The 20648-nt window shown below is 33.4% G+C and overlaps 2 protein-coding genes across 6 annotated transcripts in view; one reads left to right on the top strand and one right to left on the bottom strand.

Moving 5' to 3' along the window:
• The window catches only part of scn1laa (sodium channel, voltage-gated, type I-like, alpha), an 83106-nt gene that overhangs the window by 62126 nt on the left and 332 nt on the right, over window positions 1-20648 (bottom strand). For 3 of the 4 annotated variants that reach the window (XM_069196549.1, XM_069196544.1, XM_069196550.1), the window contains exon 1: window positions 334-554. The exons of the other annotated variant lie outside the window; for it this stretch is intronic. The gene's annotated coding sequence lies outside the window, so the exon portion shown is untranslated. Of the gene's footprint in view, window positions 1-333; window positions 555-20648 lie in introns of those variants that run through there. 4 annotated transcript variants of the gene reach the window in all.
• On the top strand, window positions 8039-19582 carry slc38a11 (solute carrier family 38 member 11). 2 transcript variants are annotated; one of them, XM_015358897.2, is made up of 12 exons: window positions 8039-8318; window positions 8493-8616; window positions 8887-8961; window positions 9721-9855; window positions 13133-13198; window positions 14318-14424; window positions 14526-14605; window positions 15310-15380; window positions 16025-16186; window positions 16374-16486; window positions 16904-17035; window positions 17573-19582. In XM_015358897.2, the coding sequence occupies exons 1-12, from the start codon at window positions 8268-8270 to the stop codon at window positions 17855-17857; spliced, it is 1401 nt and encodes a 466-aa protein (XP_015214383.2). In that variant the 5' UTR covers window positions 8039-8267; the 3' UTR covers window positions 17858-19582. The 2 variants fall into 2 exon arrangements, with proteins under 2 accessions (XP_015214383.2, XP_069052653.1); XM_069196552.1 differs by lacking the exon at window positions 16025-16186.

Genomic DNA, 20648 nt, shown 5'->3' with positions numbered 1-20648 from the left:
GAGGACATAGAATTAGCTTTTAAGAAGCTTAACTTCTACGGCTATTATTGAATTAAAGCCGGCTGATATTCGTTTTTATACATGGTTTAAGAAGGGAACTGTTAAATCTGATAATACTTGTCAAAATGTCAACATGATAAGATCGTTCAAATATATATGCTTTATGGACATTGAACCTGTTTTTTTTAAGAATGAAATTTACTTTACCTAAACTGTTCATATAAATTTAATTGATTCATCGTCTATTTTCAGTAATATAGAGTTAAAATGTATCCATACTATTTTCACCACTTTTAGGCGATCCTAACCCAGCCACCCCCTCTATCTACTCACCATGATCAACCAAGGCTGGTGGTTTATCTGGAAATGTTCTGTGGATCACTTCTTTTTCCTGCGAGTAAATCTCTATTTTTTAAGCAAGCAGATCTACCAAATCGTATGATAGATTTTTTTTTCTCTAGGCAAAAATCTTCTTCGTTATAGTAGATAAACACAATCATAGGAGAGAGCTAAACAGAAGCTGCTAGTCTCGCCTTGTAACACCCTGATCGCTTCCGGTCATTCATTACAGGGTAGGAATGACGCCAGCTCCTCTGAGAATTTCACGCCTCTCCTGGAACAGTCAAGAAGGAAAGTCTGCGTGATCCCCATGTAAACTGTAAGCAACCCGCTGCAGACAGTCGGTTGTTTTGAAAGGTAACATGAAAATTACGTAACAAGGGCAATTTTGAAAGCAAGTCCTATCATAGATTTCATCTTAAAACATCCAATTCCAGACGTATAGTAGGCTGCCTTTCAGCAGAAAGATCAACTTTCTGTTGTAAAATGACAAGGTCATTTTATCCACAGTTTTAAATTTTAGCCAGGCAAAAATATCAGTACCTTTAGAAGTGCAATCAGTTTTATTTTTATATTTGAATGCTGTGTGTGGTATCAACGTGATTTAATGTTGTCTTGATTTGGGTTTCTGATTTCGTTTTTTCTTGTTAAATATGCCATATACAGTACCTCTTTTTAAGTATGCACCTGAAATATTGAAGTAAGTTAATTACTGGATTTTGATGTACAGTACAAGTTTATCTTTTATTATTTTTGGAGCATTTACAGACAGCTGTGACCTACTATACATGCAACAATCGGTATATATTTCACAAATATTCTCATTTTTTAACAATACATTATAAACAGTAGACAGATGACTAGATAGGTTGGAAAATGTTCCCTTCTTGTATTTTGTACTTTAACAATATCAGGGTTGGAGCACTACAGAGTTGGAGCACTAGAAGAGTGTTTTGAACTCTGTAGTTAAAATGTGTAAAGAAAGACCTGAAACGAATTGTCCTACAATTGGGTTACTCTGTAGGTTATTATTGTAAATGCAAATTTTCAATTGTTTTATCTGGATAAATGAATGGTTGTTTTTTAATATGAAACAGATGTATTGCTCACAATAAAAACAAAAACATTCAATATAGAGTTAGTATGATCTCAACAACAGATTTTGCTTTTCAGGTTTATGTCTGTGGGTTCTTTGTCAGAATCAATGAATTCTTAATATACATAATATAAATGTAATATAATATAAATGTACACTACAACATTTTTCCAGACCAACCCCAACTTTTAATAATTTTTAAATATGTAAAGCTTTCTTATAATTTTCAGTACTACAAAACAAAAGAGTACAACCTTAAGACTAAGGGAAAAATAACATTTAAAAATTGTAGCAGCAAATTTTTCTTAATGTATTTTATAAATAGTTATAACTTCAGGACTTTTTCCTTTTGATTTTCAGAATTGTATGAGTTATACAGTACCATGTAAGTGTTATATAATTGCATAAGTACCATATATCTAAAATATGAATAAAAGTGACACAACATGTTCTTTCATTTCACAGCGTCTTTCTAGTATAAAGGAATGCACACAAAAGCAAACAAAGTTAATGTTTAAGGACAAATAATTTCAAAATAATACCTAAATGTGTATAAATTATGTGAAAAACTCATATGTTTTTACAAAAAGATTATTTTAAATATAAGGTTTAAAAAAGTGTGTGGCACTATAGTGCAGTGTTAAGCATTGCAGCCTCGCAGCACAGGGCCACTGGGACAAATTCCTGGGGTGCTATCTGCGTGGTGTTTATGAGTTCTCTCTGTGTTTGTGTGGATTATCTCAAGGTGCTCCAGTTTCATTCCACAGTCCAAAGACATACAGGTACTGGTAGATTCGTTGGTTTCTGGGAAGATTGGCCCTGGTGTGAGTGTGTGTGTTAGTGTCTGCTTGTGCCCTGGGATGGACTGGTATCCCATCCAGGGTGTGTCCTGTCTTGTAGACGCTGCTAGTTCTCCCACAGCCCTGTATTGGATAAAGTGGTTAGACTAAATGGATGGGTGGTTTTAAAAAGGCAGGGATTAGGGTGGGATGAGAAAGGGAGAATGAAGAGAACTAAAGGGACAATAAAACATTAGTGAACAGATGCCATCTAGTGACAGCTATTCAATATACAGCATGTTTCTTTGTCTTATTTGAAGCTATTGGAATACTGCAGAACACATAAACTCTTTCCCAGATACTGTATAACTGTCTTTTATATCTTAAAATAATAACAAAAATGTTGTCTATACAGCATTTCAATTTTTTCTTTTTTGTGGTTTTGATTATAAGAGATATTCTCCTTATGATCTTTGAAGTTTGCATTACAAGAGGTGATGCAGTTAAGAATATACAGTACTGGTTTTGCTTTCACAGCAGTGTAGCAAATAGTGCACATTGCCAAAAAGAGTAAACAGTAAGCGTTACTGCTTTTCCCATCTCTAGATTTCAGGAAGCAGCTGTTGTTTAAATAATGATAATACACTATTTCATTACAGATAGCACAACAAATCATTTACTTTAGGTCATTTTTGTTTCAAAATTGAATGAGATATGTCAGTTAGTTGAATGCTACAGTACATGTTGTGTCTGTGTTAGTATGAGGTCTTGGATTTAAAAAAATGTACAATGTGTATTTTGAGTGATATACTGTAATATATTATAGTACTAATCAAAATATATTATTGTATTGTAATACAAGAAATATAGCTGTATATTAAAGAAAACTGTATATTTTTTATTACAAACTGTTCTGTTATATGGATTGGTATTCTGGACAATCTGTACACAGTATGTAACCAAGGATTTTGTATATCTATTACTGACATCCTATGTTTCATTGTAAGATTTGCTTATCAGATTACACTCATTTCCGCACAACACAAAACAGAAGCCAAAATGAGCTCAATATTTTCTTTCATTTATTCCGATTGCTTAACCTGCCATTTTAAAATTATTGAGTACAAACAATAACAGAATCCTACTGGCTGGTAACAGCAGTTTTTTTTTAAAACCAATGTCTCCTTGTTTGGTTAATCGTGATTTTTGTAGGCACAATACATTTGTTATAGAATGTGTGATGAAATACACAAATGTGAATTTACTACGTTTTGTGCATTCACTTTGTAAGTGTTAAGATTTTCTGTGGGACAGTGCAAAGAACACCACTGTGTAACTTTCATGGTTAACAAAGTGAAGAACAACTTAATTTGCACTTTCAAGTTCTAGATACAAGTAAATAGTAGCATTTTATACAATATTTAAATACAACTCCTACTGGTACTGATAGTAATTCTTCTATATTAAGGATTCTTGTACTGTATAGACACAGAAAATGTGCATTGTAAATGTACTGTAATAGTAAATAAATTCTGATAAATGTCACTACTATCAGCACACCAATAAATTCATAAGGCAGTACTTTTGTATACCAGACTATTAATGAGCACAATTCCAAGATAGTGAATCTAAACTTTTGTAGAATCCTTTTTAAAATGTCACCTGAAGAAGCTTTAGTGCTCAGATGAGTTACATTAGTTACTGCATGTGTTCAATGAGTCAGAATTCAGAAATCTCCACGGAAACTTTTCCAGAGGGTATCCTAATATCAGAGGGCTGTTGCTTAGCAGCAAGTCTAGATTTGTGATGCCAGTATGGAGCCTTATTATTTCCATTAAGCTTTTGTGGAGAAAGTAGTTGTACACTGCCAAGAGCACACATGGATAGGTCAACAGCCATGATATTTAAAAGACTTTATTTTAATCGAGTGGTATGCCTAGAACTATGTAAGAGGTTCACCATGACAGATAGACTTTCTGTAATACATTTTGTGATGAAATATCCAGAATCTTCAGTTACAAAGGTCTGGCCTTTATAAAACCTCAAAATGGGCAGACTTCATGTATCTCCAGAACTAAATCAGTAGGTCTTAATTGAAAATATGCTGTAGAAAGTGCCATATGATGGCATTGGATGACTCATCTGAATTAAGAAGCTCAGGACATTTGTCAGAGATGTAAGGTGCTAATTCTTGTTTTAGTATCCAGTGCTGATTAGTAATACAATTCTAAATATATCAATACAAGAAATTAAAGCTAATTAGTTACCTGTGATCCATTTTCTTTAACATATGGTCTGCTCAAATGTGTATTGTGCTGGTGTATAGTAGCTGTTGCCTTAACATCCCATGGGCATCTCCCCTAGAAGGGCCTCAAAGGACAATTATTGTGAAGAGCTTACCATCATGGACAGTAATTGACATGTATTTTCTTACCTTTTTTACACTTTTATGAGAATGTATCAAATTAATTAAGTTAAAATCTACTTAACAAACAGAACTTTTATGGGTTTCAGATGAAACACCCTCATTATACTGTACAGTATATGTTACCCCTATATTACGAGTCACACAAGCAGACCATAATATGTGGGATACACAGATGCTGGAGAAGGATTGATTGTATAGGTATGACCATGTACACCAATGACATGGCAGAAACAGGTGTTTGCTATAGTGCACATCTGACATCTGTTCAAATTATTTTGTACTATTTGTGTTCTTTCTTTTCAGCTTGATTCCTCATGTATATGCAGGCAAGAAGGCACTGCTGACCACCTAAATAATACCAAAAACCCTACTGAAACTGAAATGTTCAACACAATGTTATAGGATGCTCTTTTGTCAATCTATGGTATGATTTAATTTTATTGTTACAGTTTTTCCAAGAGAATACATTTTATTCCTGAAGGTCTTAGACTGGCGCATCACATACCAGTTATTGCCTGACATTTACAGAGCTTCTCATTAAAGACTTTCCCTACAGCTTTATTTAATTTCAGTTGAATTAGCCATTTGGCCAGTGTACAGGTTTCTTCACTGACCCAATTCTTTTATTCATTGCCCTATTCATTGCAAAGACATTTCCTTTAATTTTTAGGACAGGTCTTGACTATGTTTTTCTGGACCAAGCTGACAGAAGTGTCAGCATGTTTATTAAGCCTTCTGATATGATCATGAAGAATATTGTGTAAATTATGAGCTAAATGTTATATTTAATTTTTGTCTTACAAGATTCCATAAATTTCACAGTTCAGAGAATTTGAATGTTTTTGGAAGGCATTCATGATCATGGAAGTCTTAATTCCGGGTATTTAACTTTCTTTTTTATTAAATTGAATATTTCTAATACTTGGAATATTAAGGAAATATATTCAAGCTGAATCCTGCTCAGCTGATACATAGTTCCTTGAATTAAAAAAAAAATGCAAAACAGAGGAGCTTTCATTTAAATTGGTATTCAATTACGTAACAGGGGCACGAGTGAACTTTAGAAGACTGCTATAATTGCTCTTTTGTGCAGTGTTTTATTTGATGTCGAAACAATGTTTTCATTTATAGGAGTTTAGTTTGTCTAGCTTCTAGGCTCAGACTACTGTTTTACAGTATTTTTAACATAAAGAACTAAACTGTTCTGTGATGATTCTGTCTTATTATAAAAAAGAGTATGTTAATACATGGTAAATTTAGCAAAACAATGAGATTATCAAAAGCAGTGCTGCTGGATTCTGATTTATGTATGTATTATTTTTAGAGAAAAATACTAAATTTAAAACTTAAAAAACTTTAATTACTAAAAAATATTAACCCCACTATTTCCATAGACTTTTAACATCAAGTATAAATAAACAATCATGACCTGTACAGTATGTTAATAGAAAGAAGGGAATTCAACTGTTGCTTCCATTTATTATGGGAATATTAGAATCCGAAGACAGGGAAATCTTTATCTTGGAAATGTGCATCATGATTAAGTTAAAGAAAGTAAACATTTAAATAACATAATTAGTCAGTGCTGACATTAGACCAAATATACAATTGTTTTTTTTTTCAAGATTGAAATACAAGAAGCATAATCCTGAAGGATATAATGAAAAATAAGAGTATGGAACAAAATACCCTGTAATAATGTTGAACCTGATATCCTCACTTTTCCCAGTAATTAGCTGGATTAATTGCTAACTACCAAGTGGGCGATAAATAGGATATCTGTGAATTGCGTCTTCTCATTTGTAATCATACTTATGTTCTTATGTAATGTATATACTATGTTTTACTCATTTAAACCTCACTTTATTTTTATTTATGTCCTTTTACACCTTCATCTAAGCTAATGTGGTCAGTTTTAAAAATAAGTTAGCTCTGATAGTTAACCTATAGCTGGTTTCACCAGTCTTGGTGAGATTTTAATAATCCTGAGATTATTAAAATGAGAGATTTTTAGCCCGCTACTAGAAAGTAGGAATGTCTTGCCACTTTGCCCTGATAAAATGAATTTAGAAAGGGAACCATTAAAAGGAAGCTTTTTAATGGTGATTGGTTCCTGATTTGTTTTAGTTTTTTTCCTTTGTACTTCCTGCTGAATAATACTCATAGCTAATTCCCTGAACTGTTCTCCCTGGGGACATTCAGTGCTCATCCACATCAACTGACTGGTCATACAGAAATAAATGTCAGTTTTCTATCATATGGTATAATTGACTGTATACAAGCTAATTTTTGTTGAATATACGATTCTGTCATTTAAATAATTTTTCAAGCTGATCAATTTAATTGATTGTTATTAAAATGTGCATTGACTGGAATATTTAGTTCAAAACTGATGTTTCTGCATACACAGAGCTTTTATTAATTTAATCTGTGGTTTGGCTAGTTTCTTTCAATTATCAGGCAGTCCAATAATGACTCACAAGCCGGTGCAGTAATTTGTAAACTGCTAAATAATTTCCTAAAAGTGGCAATTCTGTGGGACTTTTAAAACAATCAATCACTCAGTCTGCAAGTAATTCCTCCTGAGTGCAAAATGATCTTGTTGTTTGTCAATATACAGTACATCCATATTATACAGTATATTATGGCAAACATAATACGAAAGTGCATTCATATTTTTATGATTACTTTGCTCAAATATCTGATGTACCCTTTCCTTTATGGACATTTTCATTAAAGTTGTTTGTTGTACTGTACAAACAATGTCCCTTGTCTGTAAAATGATCTCCACCTACTAGCACCTGTATGATATTCCAGGAAAAGGAATAATAGCATAATGTACCACCTGTGAGCATTATTTCTGAGGACTTCTGTAGCTGGCATGAATGGACCATAATACGTTATCCCTTTCCGTGAAGGATACTAATCCAAATTTATATTACAATAGGACTCTACAACCTAGCCCTAGAGAGCTTTACTCCTACAGGTTTTACTGGCTGATTTAGGTGAAAATGAATAGAGAACTGGAGAACCTGCTAACTACATTGTGAATAAGAAAATATTTCTCCTTTCTGGTCATGCAGAGCTTCGCTGAATATAAATGCTGAAGGGTCTATGGCTTTCAAGGACAGGAATTGCCGATCTTTCCAACACGTCACATTTCTCTGCATTACTAATAGCAATGTAATAATAATAGCAATTGCCTCTTCTGTTTTTCAGATTCTCCCGCCTTCCTTTACGCCCTACTACATTCATACAAAAACCTACACATCAGTGCAATAATATTTCATGACTTAAAAATATAATTAAGATTAATCAGATTTCTGATTAAATGAATGGTTTTCTGACTATTTCAGATTTCAGATTTCTGACTAAATGAATGGATGGATTGATGAATGAATTGCACTCATTTTCTATCAAATTGGGAAGGTCATCACATGTGGAAAACCAGCCCGGCAATATCTTGAAAGAAATAGGCGGGTACGAGAAGGATAGTACTGTTCAGCCCTACTACAATACGCTGCTGTAGCTGCCTCGTTCAGTTCAAAGGCAGGAATGTACTGTAAGCCCAAATAACTTTTCATAGCATCTGCGTCTTGTAGCTTTGTAACTTTCTAAAAGTCAAATGAATGAGAAAATGGACACAAATCAACTTTTACAGGACACGCTTCAACCAGTAAGGAAACTTATTTTTTTCTCACCTACTGTATATGCACCTGACATTTCTTCTTTTAGTTTTTAATAATACCTATACCTCATTATTATCATCACTTTTTTACTTTATTCTGTGACAACAACTTTTATGTATTTTTTTGTTATGACTAAGTTTTGCCTTGTTTGTTACTTTCAGGTAGAAACCGACGACGGGAAAGCTTTGATTCCTTCTAAAAAATGTCAAGGTGAAGGTGGAACAAGCAGTTTTTCTTCAGCCAGCTTTAACTTTATAAATTCGATCATTGGATCTGGAATAATAGGTAATAATGTTTATGTGGGTGCCGACATTTCAGGATTAGAAATGTGTTTTTTTAAAGCTTTTTCTTTTCTGTACTGCTAGAGTTCCCCCTACCAGAGATCATGAGATTTGCTTAACCATGCATAAAAAATTAAAATCATGCTACTGTTAACTGGTTGTTGTAAATTGGAATATTACTAAAATCAGCTTGTTTGATCTTTGAGGTAACATTCCTTTTAACGTTGAAAAAAAAGTTATGTGGTATTTTATACTGTATGTTGTTCTTCTCCAGGTCTGCCTTATTCCATGAAACAAGCTGGTTTTCCTCTAGGAATTCTGCTCCTCTTTGGAGTTGCATTTATAACTGGTAGGAGAAAAACAAATTGATCATATCTGCAATATGCATATACTGAAACATTTGAATCTGCTGATATGAATTAAAAAATATTCAACAAGCTTCACTGAAAATAACAAAAGTGGAATTATAGTTTCTTAAAATATTACTTTATCTGCAGTGATCCTATTTACTTGGACTCTTTAAAACAAACAGGATGGTATTTCAAAATTGCTCTAATGGAAATCTGTTAACTTTGAAATTAGTACCTTTGCTTAACTGAATCTTGTTGCTGAATTGCCTTGCAGAGAAATACTAATGACAAAATCTCCATAAAGTATATTATTATTGTAAATTTTCATTATTATTCTTGCTGCTGTTCGGTTATTAATTTGAAGTACCCATACAGTATAGCATTTGTTTATTGTATATAACACCCTCCCAAACAAAACACTGACATGAATAAGCTCTTCACTAGTTGATAGCAGTAGTAATGGAACACATGATCAGTATTATGAGCTTCCTGTGCATTTTAATTAGTCACTAATATTTGTCTGAGCAAAAGGGTAATACTTCATATCTTTTAGACTTACAGTAAATTCCAATCTGCCTCACAGTATCCTAGTGAACATGGATTACTATGGAGTACTATCATCCTATTTATAGTGACTGCCAGTGACTGAGTAGCTGAGTGATGAACATTACTGATTTGTTCAAAATAGTTATTACTTTGTAATGAATTTGAGGTACATCTGCATTTTTTTAACCTGTAAATACTTATCTTTTCTACAGATTATTCAATCATCTTGCTCATAAAAGGAGGAAATATATCAGGAACCTGGACATACCAGTCATTAGTTAATAGAGCATTTGGCTTGACTGGATATGTTATTTTATCTGTCCTGCAGTTTTTATATCCTTTTATTGGTAAGTATCTAAGAGTTAGTTAGAAAGGTTTACAGAATGGTAAAATATTCCTCCTTGGAAGAAAGAAGATCCAAGACATAATGTTTTCTAACAAGCAAATTGAAGTGTGCTATTGTAAATTGTATTTAATTTACAAATAGTTAGAAATTATATTAATAAACAGTATCTACCAAGCTTTCAACATAAAATGGGACTGAGGTTCAAGAGAATCCAGCTGGTGACTGTAAGTCATGTGAGTACAAAAGAAATTGATGTACCTGCATTAAATCAAGAAATTGATTTAGCTGCATCTCACAAAGATTTACCATCCACTTCAAAGCCCATTGTCAAAATACTATGTGACCTCATTAAAGTCTGTCATAAAGAACACATTAAGCTTATTTAATGAAAGATGACACTATCCCCCTTTTCCTAAAGAATAGCAAGTATATTGTTAAGTATTATAACATTCAAATTATTATAATACTGATATTAAAACCAAGTCTTACTGTGTAACACTGAATACCAAATGTTTTAGGACTAGTTGCAAACTGAAATATTTCTTTCTATTTACAGTGAACATTGAATTTCCATTGCTATATCTGTATTACATGTGCTAGTTTAGTGATTGAATTAATATACACTTTTGTGGTGAGCATGCTACATCTTACATATCAGTCAATTTACTAGCATCTTTTCTAAATGCTTGGTTTCCATTTTTTATTTGTTATTTATTATAAATGAGACTGTAAATGTCTCTACATCCATTCATATTAAATATATCTGATTTACTGTACTTTTGAAAAAAATACAATAAACAAATACTGTAACAATGTACAATATTTTGTCCTCTAGGACCTACCTGTACTGTACATGGTGACACTGAAATATTACCAAGCCACTGCTTATCAGAACAGATGTTTTTTCATTGATCTAAGTTTGCTTGTAGCTAGTTTTGCTGTGAAAATATTGTGGTATAACTTTATTTAGGTTTCTCATATGAAGACAGTTGAGTGGCATGGTGGTGCAGTGGTTAGCATTGGTGCCTTGCAGTGTCAGGGCCCTGGGTTTAATTCCTGGGGTGCTGTCTATGAGGAGTTTGGATGTTCTCCTTGTGTATGCATGGGTTTCCTCTGGCTATTCCAGTTTCCTCCCAAAGTTAAAAACCATAGTGGATTAATTGACTTCTTGGAAAAGTGTGTACAGTATGTGTCTATGCATGTGTCTGTGTGTGTGTCTGCCATGTGATGGACTGGTGTCCTGTCCCGTCCTGCCCTGTTACTGTTGCTGATTCTCATGCAAGAAGTGGTAAGGAAATGAATGAATGGATGTATAGGTGGATAGATATGGATACAATAGTCACTATAGAAATGTACAGTACTAGGTCAATTACTGGGGTTATTGGTTTATTTTTTGTTCAGGTCATTGTCTTTGATCTCATATAAATTTTGCCCTCAAGACTGTGTGCTTCTGAGAAAGTATGTGAGGGCAAGATGTGATGATCCTTGATGTGTGAATTTTTATTTCATGCCTTATGAAAAATAACAGCTTGTTTCTTTTGGCAAGGGACATTCAGCTTCTGAAAAAAATTTAGATAAAAGAAACTACTTCTGTTGTTACATCTTGTAATAATCATGAGTCTTGTTAAAAACTGTTAATGGTTCTGTAAAATCACAGATGGTTTCATGCAAGCGAATTATTTTTACCTACAATAATTTATTTGGCTGAATATTCTTAAAGGGAACAACAAAATCTAAAGAATTTATGTGGTTTGTGCTTGCCATATATTTGTTAATAAAATTAAAAGTTATCTGTTGTGCTGACAGTTTTTTTTCCCTGTTATTTCTTGTTTGTGATTTTTTTTACATCCAAATAGGTCTTGCAGGTGATTGGAGGAGGATAAATTTAATATTTATAGAACAATTAATTTTTGGATAATTAGAGTCAGATAGAATTTAGATATGCAGCATTTTAATAATCAGTATTTGATTAAATCAACAATATATTTGGTATCTTTCCTGCGAAACCATATCTTACACTGATTTGTCATGCAGAAACTTGGTTTATCTTTTTGAACACAGAAGTTTTTGCAGCACGGTATTCTTTCTTATTGTCATGTAAATGTTTTTAGAAAAGTATGGAAAGCAGAGAATCATGTTCTCAATCTAATACTTGTACTACATATGCCTGTTCCATTAAAAGTTGAGATCTTTTTTAAATATCCTTTAAACATGTTTAGGAAACATGGATTAAAAATAAGACAAGTAATACCCTAGGTTTATTCCATACTGAAAAGAGAAGATAGAAAAAACAACATTTCGGCTGTGAAGCCTTCTTAAGGTGTTTTAAAAACAAGACTATGAACATAGTGGATATAGGTGGATATAGGGTTATATATAAAAAATAAAAGACAAGAGAGAACTGTAAAGGTGCATTATGAAGGATCTGTGAGATTTTTGTCCCAGTCTGTTACTTGTTTCAAGTTCCATTAAAATTTTGGTGGAGCTTTCTGAAGCCTGTGTCATGCCAGTTTGCTGTACTGGGTAATGTGGTAATCAAAAGTTCTAAAATATTTCATTGTCAATTATTCATGTGATCTCCCTAAGCAAGGCCGGTGCCGTGAATCACATTTTACTCTTGCTTACCCATGTTTTAGATATTGTCAGTGATTTGTTTTTGCTCATACTTTGTATCTGGTAGACAGGTAGAAGGGTTTCAAGTGCAAAGGTTAGTTGTGGGTATGAGTACGACTTCTGGTAATTATTTGGTTAAGAAATCGATTTAAAAACAAAAATGAGAAAGGAGACAATGAAAAATGCAGAAACATGCTTTCAACATGATTATACAGACAGAAGAATTTCAATTGCAAAGGTTACTTGTCGGTATGAGTAAGATTGTTCGTAACTAATGGGTTAAGAAATCAATTTAAAAACGAAAATGAGAAGGGAGACAAAAAATTAAAAAATGCTTGCAACATGATTATACAGCTGTTATGCATTTTTACATTTCTGGTCAAAGTCCTTTCTATTTTTTCTACTAAACTGATACAATCTCCCCTATACTCTTTAGTGTCAATACCTTACTTAAATATCAAATTCTTTTGATGTACAGTGTAAACACTATTCCTTGCAATGCAATTAACAGATTTATATGAAAGCACTTGTGTTTCAATTTTTTGTATTCCACTCAGCTTAAAAGCAGATGCAGTACAATAATGCCTGTCCTACGCAGCACTGATTGCTTGTGATAATGGTGTTGTGAGTGCTGCTTATATTCAGCTTACCATTTCTCTCTTCAGCTATGATTAGTTACAACATCGTCGCCGGTGATACCCTTACTAAAGTGTTTTTGAGAATACCTGGAGGTAAGTTGTTGGACAAATTTATATTCGTACAGAACCTGTGAAATAACTTTAATCTGTTTTTCCAATTATTATTTATTTACATTTTTGTAGAGAAAAAATATATTTTCTTTGGAGTGTGAAATGTTGTGACCTTGATTTTTTAAAATGATCACAGCACCCTCTACTGCTTAATAGGGGATCATGCATTTGGAGTGTTCTGGAAATGGTCAGTAGTATTCCTCGCAGAGAAAGTAAGACAGAAGAACACTACTGTTATAAATGGTCTTCATTAATTTGAGTCTAGCTCCCACTAGAGTGTAGTGTGGGGAATTGCAGCTTGTCTCCATATACCAAACCTTCCTCCTTTGTTCAACTTTATTTCCCCTATGTGTAATTTTTCCTCAGTGCCAGGGAGTTTCAATCTGATTCATTTTAAGGGGATTGGACAGTTATATTAAATAATATAATTCTGTGATTTTGATTAGCATTTGCATTATATGCAAATTAGTGTAAATTCTGCATATACGGTATAGTACCAAGGTGTGCTATGTTATGTGGAACACAAGTATATTATCTGGTCCTAACAAGGCACTGCCAGTTTTATTTAATGGAAACAGAAGACTTATAATTAATCTAAGCACACAGGCATCTATAATTCTTTAAAACTGAAAATCTCCAAAAATGCTCCTGTACATGCAAAGAGAAACTCCTTAAAAATGAAGTAGTCTGCAGTCCAATGTTAGATAGGAACAGTGAGGTTCTTGATCATGGGTAACATTTAATTTCTGTTAAATTGATTTTAAAATACTTGTATAATTGTTTTAACCAAGTTGTGAATAGTTTCCTGACTCACATTAGAATAAAGTCCCGTAAAGTTAATTATCCTGTCTTTTTTAGTCAAAGTAGGCAATATGAGCTGTTTGCGTAATGTTTTTTCTTTCAAATGCTTGTCTTTCCTAGAAGTCAATCTTTGTCAATTTTATTTTTCTCATTACAAAACGTGTGTTGTGAGTCACTCTAAATATGGCTTAGAATATTGAGAATATAATAAAACTAAATTACAATATTTAAATAAATATAATTATAATACTAGAATAATATACTTGTAAAATGTTTACAAAACTTTAATATTTTTTGTAGTTGGTCCAGACAGCCTATTAGCAGAACGTCACTTTGTCATCCTTCTAACAAGTATTCTGTTCACTCTACCTCTGTCTCTATATCGTGACATATCCAAACTGGGAAAGGTAATAATTTACTATTTGTTTAATCAATTTCTCACTTTGACATCTTTTGACCGCTTACAGTTGACCATTTTTCTAAGCGAAATAAACATCTTTTTTTAAAGGTTTCATTACTCTCTCTGGTGTTAACTCTTGGAATTCTTGTGATTGTTATTATAAGAACAGCAACACTTGGGCCACAAATGTAAGTATGTTTTATAATCCTTCCCCTTGACAAAAATAAGATGCCTAAATTTTAGAGTATAGAAAATACAAAACCCGTTTTGAACGTAGTTCACAGACCATGATAAACATCTTTATGGATTAAACTGTAAATTGACAGAAGCTGTTTGGTTGAATATTAACTCTCAGAAAACAACAAAGCTGTGTTCATGTGCTGCACTGGATAATATGTAGATAGAAATCAGATATTGCAGAATATTGCATGTTGTACAGCATGTCTATGCATTATAATGTCTTTCTTTACTTATTTTTTATTTGAGCACTTATTATATTATTTGCTCCTGTATTTCCAATCTTAAAACCTGAAACAGCTATCAAAAAGGAAATGGTTCAAACCTTAGGTTCAAATTGTTGCCAAGCTAAATATTTTTTTGCTCTACTTTAATAGGCAAATGATTCTACACATCTAGTTTTTTGCACCTTTTTGGCTGTACTTTCCTTTAAGCATGAATGAAGTTTTGTAATTCATTGAAGACTTGGGCTAAGTCTTGGCAAGTCTAACATTTCTACAAGGAATTTATTGTGTTTGGCATTGGTTCAGAGTCTCACCATACCTCAGTATGATAACTACCTCAGTTCTCCAGTAATCCAGAGCAGTAATTTGTTACTTGGTTTATTGTGCTGTAACCTTTAATTAAATTATAGATTTTATTTCCTCTTCTACAGCCCTGCAACAGACGATGCATGGACATTTGCTCAGCCTAATGCAATTCAGGCTATTGGGGTCATGTCATTTGGTGAGTATTGGTGTCAGCTTAACGCACCATAAGTGCTATTTAATATTGAAAAACACTGATCCTTTGCTGTATGTCTTCAAGATTTTGTTTGCCATACTGTATAAACAGAGTTTAGAACAGAATTTGTAGAGGTAGGCTAGATCCTAATCTTGTAGTTCAAGTCAGCATACGTAGGCTGCAAAGGAACAAGTAAAGGTTTATTCCATGCTGAAAAGAAACACAACATTTCTTGTCTTCACACCTGAAGAAGGCTTCACAGCCAAGACGTTGTGTTTCTCTTCTTCTCTTTTCTGCATGCAATAAACCTTTACTTGTTCCTTTAGATCCCAATCTTGCCCACATCCACTCTTTTATGGATAAACAGTATCCATACCAGGGCTTCCCTTCGCACATCTCTTTGGCACCCCTCCCACCACCCCATCTGCATCCTTGCAGCAGCTCCCTAGCGCATTCCTCATCCTTGATGCTAGGCAGCCATTCTCTCATCTACTGTAGGTGAGCCTCGGCAAGCATCCTCCATACTGTACATTCCATCCGCCTTTTGAGTTCATTAAGATCTAACTGAACTACTGAAATGTGTATTGAAACATTTGTGAATTTGTTTTTAATTAAAGGCTATTTAAGAAAAATTCTGTGTGTTTCAGCATTTGTGTGCCATCACAATAGCTTTATGATTTATGGCTCTCTTGAAAATCGCACGCTTGGTAACTGGTCCTGCGTCACTCACACGTCAGTCCTCTCTGCAGTAGTTGTCAGCTTGCTTTTTGCAATATCCGGATATTCAACATTTACGGGATACACACAAGGTAAGCATTAGTACAGTACACAACACCTGAAAAAGTATTTATTATTGTACCATATGAATGTTTCTTATACACTGTACATCACAGATATTCTTCCTGCATGAATGCTCTCCACAGGAACAGTTTTCTGTTGCTTAACAACAGCTTTGCTTTTGTATTTTAGTACTACAGCTATTCATTTATGTTTCAGGTGACATTTTTGAAAACTACTGTAAAAATGATAACCTGGCCACGGCGGGGCGATTTTGCTATGGGATCAGTATATTTCTCACATTCCCTATTGAATGTTTTGTGACACGGGAGGTATGCTTTTCCCTTTTTTCTTTGAAAGCATAATTAAGAATAACATTATATCAATGAAGGGCTTTAAACTTTCATATACTGTACATTGCCATCAAGAATTATTCATTCCCTTAATAAAATGGACAAAAAAACATTGTCTAGCAGAAATATTTTTATCAATGGTAGAAAGTTATGTGATATTATAGAAGGACAAAATACTATGTGTTTTACGGGGCACTGAGGTATTAATTTTCATCTATCTTTACAGCATGAAGTATTAAGAGACTGAATGTTATTAGATTAAATAACAATATGTGTACCAATTGTGTTTCCATCTTTATTATATTGACCAAGCTGTACAATTAGCTAGGGTTTTAAATAATGTTTTTTGATAAAATATGATTTTGTTTTGGACATGAAAATATTTGATTCACACAGGTGATATCCAATATGTTTTTTAATGGGACCCTTACAACACTTGCCCATGTTCTCCTGACCGTGGCTATAATGGCAGTTTCTACAGTCATATCCTTGGCTTTTGACTGTCTTGGGGTTGTTTTAGAACTAAATGTAAGTTTTGATTTCAATTTTAATTCCAGTACCATCTTTCACTTTACCATGACTTCATTTGTTTGTACTTTTTATGTTCTTAACTCAGAAAGAAGTACAAATAATTTCCAGGCATACTGTATACTGTACAACCGAGGATACAAAAAAGAAAGTCCAGTAAACTTATGGCTGATGAGAAGAAGCCTTCAACTTACAGAACACCTGGAGTTTTCAATAATTTACAATGCATGAATTTAGCTTGGCAGACTTGCTAATAATTGTAATGGAGAAACTATTAAATCTCTTATAGCAGAGTAAAGAAAGTGAAAGAGGATAAGGTGAGGAATGATTAGGGAAGGCTGTATTTGTAGAGTTGCAGAAAACTGCTATGAATTTCCTGATAGATTCAAAGACAGTGTCTCATTGGGCTTTTGACAATATTTTGTTTTTAGTTTTTAATAATATATCCATTTTAATGTACCATATAATGATGCATAAATTATTATGGACATGCTTTGCAGAAATTAATTAATTAATCTAACATTTTTCTCTCCCCAGGGAGTTCTGAGTGCCACCCCCCTTGTTTTTATCATCCCAACAGCATGCTATCTTAAGCTGTCTGATGAGCGCTGGTATCATGGAGATAGTCTGATCTCATGTTTGATTCTCATTGCTGGTGTTTTTGTAATGATAGCTGGTCTAGTCATGACTATCTTGTATCCCCAAGAATGCTCACATGGAAAAGAAATGTTTTACTGCTTGTCCTCCAATTCCTCTGCCACCAATATCACAATTTCCTCTAATTTGATAGAAACCCCAAACTGGAATGCTACCATTGTTTAGAAAAAAAAAATCAAGAAATGCTTTTGTGTTTTCCCTCAAAAAATCTTTTGCTGTTCTGTTCTTTGGGCTGTCTGAGTTGAGTTTCAATGGGAATCCCTTTTCATTACTGGCCTTTAAAAGTTGTTAAAGTGTACCATTTGGTACATTTTATTACAATTATCAATTTATAATTTCCTGCTAAAAATGTAAAATGCTGCTTATGGTGTGAACACTATTTCTACTGAATCTTCTAATGAGAAATATTCAGTTTAAGATCTTCCCATAATGTATAATATGCTAATGAACACTGTATACAAATACTCCAATACTGCCTTGTTTGATACTCCATTGTCATACAAAGCATTTAAAAGGAAAAATATATACAGTAGTGTCATATTTCATGACAAATCAGAAGAGCCTTGCATTCTTAATTTATCACCTTTATTATTATTATTGAATGACAATGCAGCACAACATCTTGTTATGAGAAAACTGGAAATGAGTCTTTAAAATTAATTTCAGGTTTTGTATTTCTATGTTTATCATTTTTATCATCCATGTATTATCTGAAAGCTGCTTGTCCTAGAGAGCCCTGTGTCAGCCTGGAGCCTTGTAGGCAAGGATGCAAACATGATGCAAGGCAGGAGGAAGAATAAGAACACACAACTACTCAGCATGTCTTTGGAAGAGCATCTTGGGAGTCAAACCCAGGACCCAAGAACTCTAAGGCAGTGATACTATCTGCCACACCATCATGCATCCTATTTTGGAATAAAGTTTTTATGTTCCTACTACCATGTTTTATACGAATTCAAACTGTACTCATACATAATGACAGAATGAACAAGTAGATACAGAATCTCCTAGAAAATGACATAACTCTTAGTATTTCTTTTATGTTACTAGTTCTGTATTTGCAGGGAATTAATGAGTTGGAAAGAGGAAGTAGCTTACCTGCTTAAGCTTAAAAAATAATATTTACATGTTCTCCAACAAGGTATTTAATTTGAGCTTTGGTCTTGTTTTATTGAACTATTAAACCAATTACTAAACCATCTAATTATTGTAAGTTATTTGTTAAATGACATTTATGAAGCTCCTTAATGCCTTTTACTGCACTTATTTTATTTTGAGGTTGTCAAATATCCCTTTTATTTGATCATTTGTGGCTTCGACCTTTCTAGCATATTCTGTAACTTTAAAGCCATCATATTTTAATATTGATATTGTGTAATTGCATTCCTATGGTAATGTAAGTTTGTATGTGGCTTGCAATACAACCTTTGTCAATAGCTAAGCAACAACAAGCCCTGCTGATGATACGTGTCATTAGATTCTTTACTCATGAGCTACATATGACCATTTTGGGATTTGCACTGATTATTTTAAACTACTCCAAATGCTATTTAACTTGGCTGGCTATGGCAACAGCATACAGATTTGTTGCATTTTTTCATAAGTGAAATTTGGCACATCCCTGTGGTATTTTTGTGGTGACACTACATTTATGTTTGAAGGTGTGGCATTATGTATTTGACCTACTGTACACCAATTGCATATTCTATAATCTGCCACATTTGAGCTATTTTGGGTTTACTAAAGGAATATTGATAATTGTAACATTGTCTTTAACACTGTTAACACAAAACAAAGTTTCTCAGGTGGTGTTTTATACAGTATGTCTAGTGTATTCTTGTAAACGTGGCAAAACATTCTCAGACTTTGTTTTATTTAAGACTAAAAGAAATTTCCAGTTGATATCATTAAAATGTCTCCACATCTTTCTGTTAATAGAATCATGATGCCTGCATTTTGGCATCTTGTGAAAACTTGTACAACACAGTCTTTCCTAACCTTCTCCTCAGAAGGAGGAAATTTGAAAGATGCCATTTTTGTACTGCATCTTACAGTATACCACATCCCTGACACACCCTATTACTGGCATATACCAGTGTGGTTAAGCTTACCTCATTCATCATTTTATTTCACAAGAAAAAGCTTTTTAAGTTTCTGCAGTTTACATACATAAACATTAATTTCTTTGGAAATATGCTTTGAATTGTCATCAGAATCAAAATTGGTCACACATTCAAACAATTACACAGAGGAAATAAAAGACTAAAGTCATGCACTAAATGGAACACAATCACTATTTTTGGGAGGCCTTTCATGTTACGTGTAAACATAATAAGATGGGAAGTGTATGCAGAAGTTATTTTCATCTTAGCCTCAGCCCTTTAAATTAAGCTTAAGTCCCACCTCAGTGCACAATACAGTATATTATAGCCTTGGATAACTTTGAGACCTCATATGCCCCTAGATTTTTTCTTTTGTTTTTGCATTTTACATTTTTACGTATTGCTGTGCTTTTAATTTCAAATTTAATCTGCATTTGTTGATTTTGTATTCGGTAATCGCTAAGGGCATCCAATAAACACCCTTTACTACTGCATGGGTTTACAATAAGTCAATGCAAACATTTGAAGGATTTGCTGTTCATAATGAATTAGTCTGTTCTTGTTTATTCTGCCATTGTATTGTGATATTATTCAGGATGTTATTCATAGCCTTGCACCGTTGCCTAGAGCTGCTACTTTGGTAGCAGTATTATATTAATATAAAACAGTTTAAGAATAGTGAGCTATTTAAAAGATTTGTAACTAGTGTCAAGAGAGGCGCTGCAGTAACTTTTCAACATATTAAAAGACCCTCTTACATATCTCTGCCACATGAGGGCGTGTAAAGATCAAAGCCAAAGTACGACTGCAAATCACTCTTATTTGGTCTGTATTTATGACTAATAACTGCAAGA

Source organism: Lepisosteus oculatus, chromosome 12 (genome assembly GCF_040954835.1).
Source record: "Lepisosteus oculatus isolate fLepOcu1 chromosome 12, fLepOcu1.hap2, whole genome shotgun sequence".
NCBI lineage: Eukaryota > Metazoa > Chordata > Actinopteri > Semionotiformes > Lepisosteidae > Lepisosteus > Lepisosteus oculatus.
The sequence above is the reverse complement of the archived record's forward strand: the minus strand, read 5'-3'. Positions and strand labels throughout refer to the sequence as shown.